This window comes from Abramis brama (genome assembly GCF_963993115.1).
Source record: "Abramis brama genome assembly, chromosome: 16".
In the NCBI taxonomy this organism is placed as follows: Eukaryota; Metazoa; Chordata; class Actinopteri; order Cypriniformes; family Leuciscidae; genus Abramis; species Abramis brama.
This window is the reverse complement of record NC_139978.1, coordinates 36,654,794-36,666,891: the sequence shown is the minus strand read 5'-3', so window position 1 is coordinate 36,666,891 and position 12,098 is coordinate 36,654,794. Positions and strand designations below refer to the sequence as shown.

General features: G+C 38.3%; 1 protein-coding gene across 2 annotated transcripts; it reads right to left on the bottom strand.

Annotated features, from left to right (window-relative positions):
• Positions 1 to 2,684: 2,684 nt before the first annotated feature.
• znf366 (zinc finger protein 366) lies at positions 2,685 to 12,098 on the bottom strand. Of its 2 annotated transcripts, none has more exons than XM_084087900.1 (5): positions 11,982 to 12,098; positions 9,780 to 10,809; positions 7,819 to 8,010; positions 4,613 to 4,787; positions 2,685 to 3,743 (listed from the first exon to the last, which is right to left on the bottom strand). In XM_084087900.1, the coding sequence occupies exons 2-5, from the start codon at positions 10,749 to 10,751 to the stop codon at positions 3,493 to 3,495; spliced, it is 1,590 nt and encodes a 529-aa protein (XP_083944026.1). In that variant the 5' UTR covers positions 10,752 to 10,809; positions 11,982 to 12,098; the 3' UTR covers positions 2,685 to 3,492. The 2 variants fall into 2 exon arrangements, with proteins under 2 accessions (XP_083944026.1, XP_083944027.1); XM_084087901.1 differs by having other exon boundaries at positions 4,613 to 4,722.

Genomic DNA, 12,098 nt, shown 5'->3' with positions numbered 1-12,098 from the left:
ATCTTTAAATCAATTTTGATAAAAGCTCATATCATTATCATCTCCTTTGTTAACATTATTGGATGCATTAAATGATACAAATGAACCACAACACGCAAATATTCTTACAGCCTTTATTAATCTTTGCTAATGTACTAAAAATATTCATGCTCATGTTAGTTTACTGTGAATTTTTAAGACTTTTGATCTTTAAAAACTTGTTATTAAAGGGACAGTGCACCCAAAAATGAAAACTCTGTCATCATGTACTCACGCTGACGTTGGTCCAAACCTGTATGAGTTTCTTTCTTTTGTTGAACACAAATGAAGATATTTCGAAGAATGTCGGTAATCAAACAGTTGGACCCCATCGACTTCTATAGTATTTATTTTCTTACTATAGAAGTTGTAAATCTGATTACAAACATTCTTCAAAATATCTTCCTTATAAAGGATATATTAATGATCAATAATGTATTATTTCCTTAAGCTGATGTTCAACATGAGGGTTATGAATTGCTTGAAATATGATTGGAATCACTTCAAAAAAGGAAAATACAGTGAAGTGCAACATGTGTCATATCGGCTACATAAGATTATAATGAGAATATTATAATTGTGTGTTTGGCTTATGGCTTTTAATGGTGAGATTAAGATTTTTGTACTCAGACTCTCAGAAATGATATAAAAATTAGGATTTATATTTATTGGCCAATATATCGGTTATCGGCTTTCAAATATAAAAAAATATTGATATTGGCCAAAATGTTAATATCGGTGCATCCAAAAATAAACCTTATTGTAAAGTATTACCAAAAGACCAGATAAAGTGAAATAAAGTTATTTTCCCATTCGAAGCACAAAAAGGAAAAGGAAAACTAGAAGGATTGAGATCATGCTGGGATCCTTCAGTGACGCTCTGCACAGACGCTGGTCTAAACATCCTCCGGCTCTCACACACGACACAGCCCAGAGAAACACACAGTTTACATTCACTGAGCGCCGGAAAGATCTGTGTATCAGAGTCGAGGATGAACTGGATATAGAACATCTTTACAGCCGACGACTGAAGAAACACACACTTTTACAGCAAAGATCTCAGTGTGTCGACAGAGCTGGAACTGGCCAGTGTGTGTGTGTGTGTGTGTGTGTGTGTGGCTTTATCTGTCACAGTGATGCAGTTTCTCAGCAGTGTGTGTGTGTGTCGTTCACAGAAGCCCCTTTGTCCTGATTCATCCAGGACTTTCACTTCAGCAGAGACGTTTCACACAACCTGATTCTGAGTGTTTTACAGGCTTCACACCGAAACGCTGAGGTGATCGGAAGACAGGAAGAGGATCTGAGCACTTCCTCTTTAACCAGAGCTTCATCAGGACAAACACCCTGAAGGTGTGGTGCTCAAAAAAGGCCTGACACACACACACACACACACACACACACACACACACACACTAACCTGACCCCTAAACCTACCCATCAAACACACACACACACACACACACACTCGCACACATACTCTCACTCACTCACTCACTCACTCATTCACTCACACACACACACACACACACACACACACACTCGCAAACATACTCTCTCTCACTCACTCACTCACTCACTCACACACACACACACACACACACACACACACACACACACACACTCGCAAACATACTCTCACTCACGCACTCACACACACACGCACACACACACACACACACACACACACACACACACACACACACACACAGGTTTATTTTGTTATACTTGAGAGGACATTCTATAGGCGTAATGGTTTTTATACTGTATAAACTGTATATTCTATTCCGTTACACTAACCCGACCCCTAAACCTACCCATCTCTCACACACACACACACACACACACACACACACACACACACACACACACACACACACACACACACACACACACACACACATACACACACACACACACACATACACACACACACACACACACACTAAACCCGACTTTTTAAACCTTAATCAGGTTTATGTAGTTGTTTGCTGATAATAGAGTTAATGAAAATATTCTTTCAATGAACAAGTTCAACAAAGTTCAACAACTACAAAGTTCCAGAAACATTAATAGAGCGTTCACTCAGGGTTATCTGGTCTTTAATAATGTTCTCAGAACAAAAACATTATTGATACATCCTTCATTTCTGAAATCATGTTTTCATAACGTAATGGGAACATTATCACAACGTTCTCAGAACATATTTCGGTTTCTGAATATGATCACACATGTGTAGCTTCTGGAATTGAGGAACAACATTTCTGTTGTAAAATCAGATTAGGTTTTTCTGTCTTTTTCTTTCTTTTTTCTTCTTTAACCAAACTGGGAAACAATAGCCTTCAACAATGAGAAGTGTGTTATCTCGTGTAAAGGGTTCGGACTCCCACAGCGCGTTTGATCAGAGTTATTCTCCAATACTTCCTATTCTCTTTTGAGGAAGTGTGTTGCAGTTTTTAGGGAAGAAAACCTGCTCAAAATGGGTTGTAGAGTTAAAATAGACTACGTTTAAGTTTACTGTAGAATACGTGTTTGGTTATAAATACACAATATATGTAAGAGTTATGCAAAGAATTATGATTTTCCTCAGTGTTTCTGCCAGCACAAATATCTAAACATTCTTAAATCAAGATGCATTTACTGGAGAAGAAGCAAAACGACGGAAGATATTGAGTCTGAGAAATTTATTGTACATAAATATTGATCAGCATTCACACTGCGGTCGATTGAAATCATTTATGATCATCCATGCATTTACACATTGCAAAAATACAAAACTGTCAAAACAATCATGAATCTGTCAGAACTCCGTCATTATTAAGTTATCAAAGTCAGAACATTTTTAAAGCAGTTACACCTCCATTGAAGGCAATTAGCATTAATGATCAGAAATATATCAGTTTTCTTCTCTCAATTATATTAATTTCATTGTACATTATGATACCAAGTAGACTAAACATGCTACGCTTCTTCTGAAAATCAAGATACTTGCAAAGATTTCTGTACATTTTTCACATGAAAAAATATTTGAAACATCATCATCACCACAGCGTGTTCACTGCAAAACTGCTGTTCTTACTCAGTGTTTTTGTCTCGTTTCCAGTCCAAATATAAAACAATTCTTAAATCAAGATGCATTTACTTCACTAGTAAAATGCCATAAGATATTATGTCCTGTTTTCTGGGGAAATAAATCAAAATTAAGTGAGTTTTTGCTTAAAACAAGCAAAATTATCTGCCAATTTCTGCCTTTCTGTTTGAATTAACATTATTTTTCTCACCCCATTGGCAGATCATTTTGCTTGTTTTAAGCAAAAACTCACTTCATTTTGATTAATTCCCCCAGAAAACAGGACATAATATCTTATGCCATTTTGCTCATCTAGTAAATGCATCTTGATTTAAGAATTTTTGGATATTTGGACTGGAAACAAGACAAAAACACTAAGTAAGAAAAGCATTTTTGCAGTGTTTGTCTCAGAAATCGTCCTCTTTGTGGCTGTAGAAGTGTGTGTGTTGTGTCTTCTTCTTCTCGTAGAGATCAGGACTGTACACACTGTCCTCGTCCTCTTCCCGACTGGAGCTCCCGCCGTCAGACGGAGACAGGCTCATCTGGTTCTGGTTCTGGTTCTGGTTCTTCCGGGACAGATCAAAGGGCTCGTCCTGAGTGATCCGGGACAGGATCCGGAGCGGCCCGGAGAGACACAGACGACCCCGACGCCTGAACACTGACGGAGAACAGCAGCATTATCATACACACATATGTAGAAAATGATGTCTTCAGCAAAAAGCTTCTAAACATTCTTAAACCAAGATACATTTACTGGAGAAGCAAGAACATGCCATACTGTATCATTCTTCAAACACTCTGAGAATGTTACTTTTGAATGTTCTCGGAATGTTCTGAAACAAGTCGTTACATTTAAAAAAACGTTCCATTGTATCATTATTCAGACATTACACTGCAAAAATGCTTTTCTTACTTGGTATTTTTGTCTTGTTTCCAGTCCAAATATCTAAAAAAATCTTAAATCAAGATGCATTTACTAGATGAGTAAAATGACATAAGATATCATGTCTTGTTTTTTGGGGATATTAATCACAATTAAGTGAGTTTTTGCTTAAAACAAGCAAAATGATCTGCCAATGGGGTCAGAAAAATAATGTTAATTCAAACAGAAACGAGATTATTTTTCTAATCCCATTGGCAGATTATTTTAATTTGTTTAAATCAAAAACTCACTTAATTTTGATTTATTTGCCCAGAAAACAAGACATAATATCTTATGGCATTTTACTACTTTAGTAAATGCATCTTGATTTATGTATTTTTTGATATTTGGACTGGAAACAAGACAAAAAAACTAATTAAGAAAAGCTTTTTTTGCAGTGTATATGATAATGTTTCTTTGTTCTCGGAATGTTCTGAAACAATTTAGAAAGTGTTCGATGAACGATTCAAATAACGTTTTTAACACAGTCCAGATTGTGCCGAACTTTGACAGAACGTTCCCTGTTCGCTGGGTAAGTCATTTTGCTTCTCAAGTATCTTGCTTTGAGAATGTGTCTCTATTTTCTGACAGAAAAGCAGACTCACCCCGAGCGTCCAGTCCCTGGTCCATGACCCCGTGCTTGACCTTCATGTGGCGGGTCAGGTTTCCCTTCAGCGTGAACTTGCTGGCGCAGTAAAGACATTTGAAGGGTTTGCTGTCAGAATGCAAGTGCATGTGGCCCATCAGATTATGCATTCTGTTAAACTCCTTTCCACACAGCTGTAAAGAGAGCAACTATTCAGATATAGATATCTGTGACCTGATCAAGCACTAGTGAAGCTTTAAACTGCTCTTCATTCCTGACTGATATTCAGAACATGTGGCATTGCTTTCATCGCTGATCAGGACAATAATGCACTGGAGAGATTCTTTTCTTAACATGCAGGTCACAGTTTCACGCTGATTTTTAGTTGCTCTGTGAAATTTTGTGGGCGAAATCCAGTCATTCCAATTCGCATTTGACCGTTCGCAAAGACCCGCCCCCTTTAGTTACTGTTGCTATGTCCGACAAGCCACGCTCTCACACACACACCATGTTCTCACACACTTAAACACACATCGTGGAGCAGAGAGGACACTGACAACACACTGACACACAGGACAGACCAGGGTACTTTTGATATGAAACAAAGTCTCAACTTTCAAATTTGGTCATTTTTGTAAAGAAATGTAAACAATAAATAGCGTTTTGTGGCTCTTTAATGTGTCTGACAGATCGCTCAGTTAAAGCCGCTCGTGAACCGATCATCTCTTCCTTCTAGTTGATTTATAGCATCAAATAAACATGAATGAACATCAGAAGGAATGTTGTTTTAAAGACGTCAGTACACTCCGTTTATCAAGATCAAATCCTCCGACGTTAATCTACTAACTCTCCTGACCGCTTTGGCGCACAACAATGGCGGATGGCGGATTATGATTGGTCAGATCGCCTGTCAATCAAACTCCCTGGAAGGGTCAATTAGAATCTCGATGTGAAAGTGACTTTGTCATTACGCATTACAGTGTTTTTGTCTTGTTTTCCGGTACAAATATCAAAACATTCTTAAATCAAGATTTTCTTGATTTTTGAAGCATTCCTGACTCCATTGTCAGATATTTGTTCTTGTTTTAAGGACAAACTCACTTCATTTTTCAGTCTTAATATCTTAATTTTGCTTCTTCTCCAGTAAATGTCTCTTGATTTAAGAATGTTTAGATATTTGTGTCGGAAAACAAGCCAGAAACACTGAGGAAGAACACGAATATGTTGAGTAACTGGCATTTCTCATATAATATGATCGGATTTTTTGTTTATTGTTGCTCTGCTAAAATGAGTTGTGCTAGAGTTGCTGTATTGTATTGATGATCATTAAATGTGGATCTTTTGCTTATGAACGCCGCAGCCTCTCATTGCATATATTTGAAAGGCAAAAGAGCATGAGAGTTTCTCTGGACAGTTTCTGTCCTTCCTCTTTATTCTTTTTTTTTATTAGGGTGGTCCTTTCCTTTCCTTCAGGAGGATAGAGGGACTGTAAACTGTCCGAACGGACCGTGAGAAAACAGGAAGAGCTCCTGAGCACAAGAGAAAGCGAGATGAAATCTATTTGTGGGCTTGTTCTCGGGGGACGAGAGAGCCATTGTTACACGCTCAGTTTGTGCAGCGAATATCCTTCCTACAGACGAGGAGACACTCAACTGCCAAAATACAATCTGGTCTTCATTTGGACGCACGTTCAAGGTCACATGCGTTTCACAACAACCAAGACTCATCGAAGAACTGATGCACATTCACATCTAAACCATTAGAACAGCAGAACCTTCTCTCAAAGTTATACAAACGGTCTTCCATCTTCTCGTGTCGGTCAAAAATGAAAGAACATTTTTTTTATTTCAATGAAAGTAATGTACTATATTTGAGTTCGATAATGTTTTGTATTTTTAGGGGATTTTATAATACTAAATTTAATTTACGCTGTATTTATAATCACTTTTATTCACTTTTTGAGCATAGACCTGAAAATTTAATTTCCAACTTAAACTGTCGTAAATATTTAACGCTTTAGAGCGACAGACTGAAGTTTGATCTCTTCTCAAAGATGACACTTGGCAGATTATTGATGAAGTGACAAAAGTTTTAAAAAGTGAACTTTAAAAAAGTTACAGAATTTTACGTTTATTGTTATGAAAAATGTGCAAAAATACTATTTTTAATTTTTATATGAAATATAGATTTTCAAAAACATGTTTTACTCAAACTGTGAGAAAATCAAAGCCATAAATCTAAACAAATCTGAGGTTGATATCTCAAAAAATGAGCTTTCAGTGTCAGTGAGATGTTGTTTGACTGCAGTACCAAACGCTTCCACTAGAGGAAACTACACATCTTTGATCGCGAGGAGCGCAAGTGTGACTATTGTTTTCAGGATCAAAAAGGACCGAAGAGCACCAGAGGGTAATGTTCTCCAAATGTTATTCATTTGTGTCATTCATGGAGCGTCTAAAACTATTAATTTGGACTTTCTTCTAGTGTTTATTCAATGTTGCTACTTGTTTCAGAGAATATTTAAAAGTAACGTTCACATAATGTTTGAAGAATGATACAATGTTTCCAGTACATTCTCATCACCGAGAAACATTTAAAAACTGGACGTTCAGTGAACACCAAAGTTTTCATAACTTAATAAACTGCAAAAAATGCTTTTCTTACTTACCGGTAGTATTTTTGTCTTGTTTCCAGTCCAAATATATAAACATTCTTAAATCAAGAAGCATTTACTAGATGAGTAAAATGACATAATAAATTCTATCTTGCTTTCTGATAAAATGAAATAAAATGAAGTGAGTTTTTGCTTAAATCAAGCAAAATTATTTGCCAATGGGGTAAGAAAAAAAATATTGTTTTCCATTTGAATTACGGGTTTTTTTCTTGAATTAAGAATTAGTTGAATTAAGATTGAATTAAGTTTTCCATTTGTATTAAGTTTTTTTTCTTACCCCATTGGCAGATAAGCAAAAACTCACTTCATTTAATTAAATCAGAAAACAAGATAGAATTTTTGATGTCATTTTACTCATCTAGTAAATGCATCTTGATTTAAGAATGTTAAGATATTTGGACGGGAAACAAGACAAAAATACTAAAAGTAAGAAAAGCATGTTTTGCAGTGTAGAAACCTTGAGTATATTTGTGTTTGCTGAAAGCATCTTTTGGACTGTAACATCAGCTTTGGTTTTAGTTGTGATTGTGAAAGTGAAAGCAGGGACACACCTTGCACTTGTAGGGCTTGATGTCGGAGTGGACGATCATGTGGGCCTTGAGCGTCTGTTTCTGGACGAAGCTCTTGTAACACAAGTGACACTGATACGCCCGGATGTTGGTGTGGATCAGAACATGACGCTTCATGTTGGCCAACAGCGTAAACTCACGGCCACAGATACGACACTTGTGCTCCTTCACTCCCTGCAACACACACACACACACACACACACACACATGAGGATCAACCAAACCCAACCGTTCAGTAAATCAAGATGCATTTACTGGAGAAGAAGTGAAATTAATGAAGATATTAAGACTGAACAATGCATCAAAATGAAGTGAGTTTGTGTTTAAAACAAGAACAAATATCTGACAATGGAGTCAGAAAAATAATATTAAGATTATTTGACTCCACTGGCAGATTTTTGAGGTCATTTTGAGATTTGAGAATGTTTGGATATTTGTGCTGGAAAACAAGACAGAAACACTGAGGAAGAACATCATTTTTTTGCAGATAATCTAAAAATGCTTTCAAAACTATTTTCACTCCCAAATAATTACAATATAGATTTTTCGGTCACACTTTAGGGTCCAATTCTTAATATTAACTATGCCTCAATAAACCTATAATTACTGGTTATTAATAGTTATTAAGGAAGTTAAGTTTAGGATTGAGAGATGTAGAATATGATCATGCAGAATAAGGCATTAATATGTACTAAGTGCTTTATAAGTCCTAATAAACAGTCAATATCAGTGATATGCATGTTAATAAGTAACTAGTTGATAGTGAGAATCAGACCCTAAACTAAAGTCTGATTCCTCACCTTGTGTGTGAGTGTGTGTGACAACCCTGAGTCTCCTGATCCTATTGGTCCAATAGCATGGGAGTTCTGATTGGTTCTCCCATCCTATTTGACCCTTCGCAGGGAGTTTGATTGACAGGCGATCTGACCAATCATAATCCGCCATCCGCCATTGTTGTGCGCCAGAGCGGTCAGGAGAGTTAGTAGATTAACGTCGGAGGATTTGATCTTGATAAACGGAGTGTACTGACGTCTTTAAAACAACATTCCTTCTGATGTTCATTCATGTTTATTTGATGCTATAAATGAACTAGAAGGAAGAGATGATCGGTTCACGAGCGGCTTTAACTGAGCGATCTGTCAGACACATTAAAGAGCCACAAAACGCTATTTATAGTTTACATTTCTTTAAAAAAAAAAAAAGACCAAATTTGAAAGTTGAGACTTTGTTTCATATCAAAAGTACCCTGGTCTGTCCTGTGTGTCAGTGTGTTGTCAGTGTCCTCTCTGCTCCGCGATGTGTGTTTAAGTGTGTGAGAACATGGTGTGTGTGTGAGAGCGTGGCTTGTCGGACATAGCAACAGTAACTAAAGGGGGCGGGTCTTTGCGAACGGTCAAATTGATGATTAGCTAGAGTATAAAAGAGTGATGTGCATTATGAGGGACAGGCACTCTCAGAACTGGATCCTACACTGCAAAAATGCTTTTCTTACTTAGTATTAGTCTTGTTTCCAGTCCAAATATCTAAACATTCTTAAATCAAGATGCATTTACTAGATGAGAAAAATGCCATAAGATATTATATCCTGTTTTCGGGGGGAATTAATCAAAATGAAGTGAGTTGATGCTTAAAAAAAGCAAAATTATCTGTCAATGGGGTCAGAAAAATAATGTTAATTTAAACAGAAACAAGATTATTTTTCTCACCCCACTGGCAGATCATTTTGCTTGTTTTAAGCAAAAACTCACTTAATTTTGATTAATTCCCCCGGAAAACAAGACATAATATCTTATGGCATTTTACTAGTGAAGTAAATGCATCTTGATTGAAGATTTTTTAGATATTTGGACTGGAAACAAGACAAAAATACTAAGTAAGAAAAGCACACACTAAGAAAAGTGTGTGTTAGACTCCTCACCGTGTGTGTGTGTGTGACTCCTCACCTTGTGTGTGAGTGTGTGTTGCTTGAGATGATGCGACTGCACGAACTCCATCCCACACTCTCCGCAGATGAAGGGCCTGATGTCCTTGTGCTTCATCATGTGATTCTGGAGCTGACTGGGATACTGGAAACTCTTCCCACACTCTCCGCAGTCGTACGTCACGGGCCCTCGGTGTGTCGTGAGGTGTCGCTTGAGCTGCGCGAGCGTGGGGAAGTCGAGCCCGCACTCCACACACACGTTCTCCTGCCCTCTCTCGTGCTTGAGTGTGTGTGTGCGCAGCTCGCTGGGATACGCGAAGCCTCGTCCACACACTCCACAGCTGAAGGGCTTGACCTCGCTGTGCTGCATCATGTGTCTCTTCAAGTGACTGGTCTGTGTGAAGGCTTTCTGACACACTTGGCACTTGTGTGGGCGTGCGCCCTGGTGTGTGAGCATGTGTGTGTGAAGGTGGCTCAGCTGCTTGAAGAGCTTCCCGCAGAGATCGCATCCGTGAGGTTTGATCCCGCTGTGTCCGAGGATGTGTGTGATCAGGTTGTACTTCGAGGTGTAGGATTTCTCGCACATCCGACACTTCCAGCGCTTCTGATCCCCGACGTTTACATAATAGCTCTCGTCCACGTTGACGTTTAGCTTCTCCACGGTGGCGTCCGGATTCCTGTGGCGTAACCTCGGGTAGAAGGGATTCGTTGAGTTAGGAAGGAGGAACGGGAACGGCACGAGGCTTGGATGGAAAGGAGGAAAGTATGGATTGGGAGATCGGATGAGAAGTGGAGATGGAGGCCACATCGGAAGCTCTTGTTTCACGTGAACGACGCGATGAAGCCGGAGCCGGTTGAGGTCGATCATCTCAGGGATGAATCTGTGAGGTTGAGGAACGACGGGACGAGGAACGGGATACGGGAGAAGAGAAAGATCAACGCTTCTGCAGGGAAAATCCTCCGAGCGCTTGCTTTCGCTCGCCTTTGAGTCCATGATGAAGGTTTTCTACACAGTCTTCGGATGTTGAGCGTGAAAACTGTCCATCACACGCCTGTGGAAACACAACACAATGATTTAGTGCATTGAGATTCATGCATTTTGCATTGCATTCAAGGCGTGTGTTTGATCAGGGAATCGAACCCATGATGTTCTTCCTCAGTGTTTCTGTCTCGTTTTCCAGCACAAATATCCAAACATTCTTAAATCAAGACACATTTACTGGAGAAGAAGCAAAATGACTGAAGATATTAAGTCTGAAAAATGCATCAAAATGAAGTGAGTTTGTGCTTAAAACAAGAACTGATATCTGACAATGGAGGGAGAACTAATATCTCCAGTCATTTTGCTTCTCCAGTAAATATATCTTGATTTAAGAATGTATTTGTACTGAAACTAGACAAATATGAATATGTGAACTGAACTTCACTGGCTTGCTTGTAAACTACAACTATAAATCCAGTTGTTCTGGTTCAGCAAACACCAGATTTGTTCGTTTGTGTTGTTTAACCCTGTTGGTGTTTGTTGGACAGTGTGAAACAAATAGATCCATCTCTTCCTCTCTGTTGTTCCTCTGTGTTTCACTTTCACTGCATTAGGACGGGAACTTCTCTTTTTTATCATAATCTATTATCCTGTGCTCTCATTCGATACACTCGATGTGTTTAATACAGTCAAACTCTCTCAGACGTCTATCGGTCATCAGTGTGGAAATAAAGCATTGAAAATAAGCCGTAACTAAACACTTGTTCTGCTTTGCTCAGATTAATGATGACGGACACAAACACTGACAGCCGGTATAGAAAATATCCAGGGAATCACATGCATAATCATATTTACAGAACACTACGTGCCCTAAAAGCATTTTATAGTTTGATTTTTCACACAAAACATGATTATTTAACATGCATTTTAAATGTTTAATGCATTTAAAGTGCATTTTGCATGTTAGATCATATTTGCATGCCAAAAAGCATGTATTGCATATACACTCAAAATGAAGAAATTCTGTTTTTCAGGAAATATAAAATAATTATATTATCTAAAAATGTTGTAGGTCCATTTTTTTGAGTGCAAGTCATTAAACTCCCTCTGCAAGTGATGTTTTCAGCATCTGAGCGGATGAACATTTCAGCTTTTACAGATATTGATTGATAAGTCCACCTGTAAAGTGCATCGGCTGGCCTGAGTGTGTGTGTGTGTGTGTGTGTGTGTCGCGTCTCTTACCTGTCTCCTGCTCTGCGCTCCTCACAATGAGCCTCCAGCCTCTCAAACAGCATTTGAAGTGACTTAAGAAAGAGAACAGGAACAATCACTTTGTTCTCATTTTTCAGATGAGTACCT

Bases quoted from the DNA above. Each gene is read 5' to 3' on its own strand.
- znf366 (XM_084087900.1), bottom strand. From the start codon at position 10,751: ATGGACTCAAAGGCGAGCGAAAGCAAGCGCTCGGAGGATTTTCCCTGC. The intron at 8,011-9,779 runs GTGAGGAGTCAC...TGTGTGTTGCAG, and splicing joins AACACACACTCACACACAAG to GGAGTGAAGGAGCACAAGTG. The intron at 3,744-4,612 runs GTGAGTCTGCTT...GTTCTCCGTCAG, and splicing joins CCAGGGACTGGACGCTCGGG to TGTTCAGGCGTCGGGGTCGT.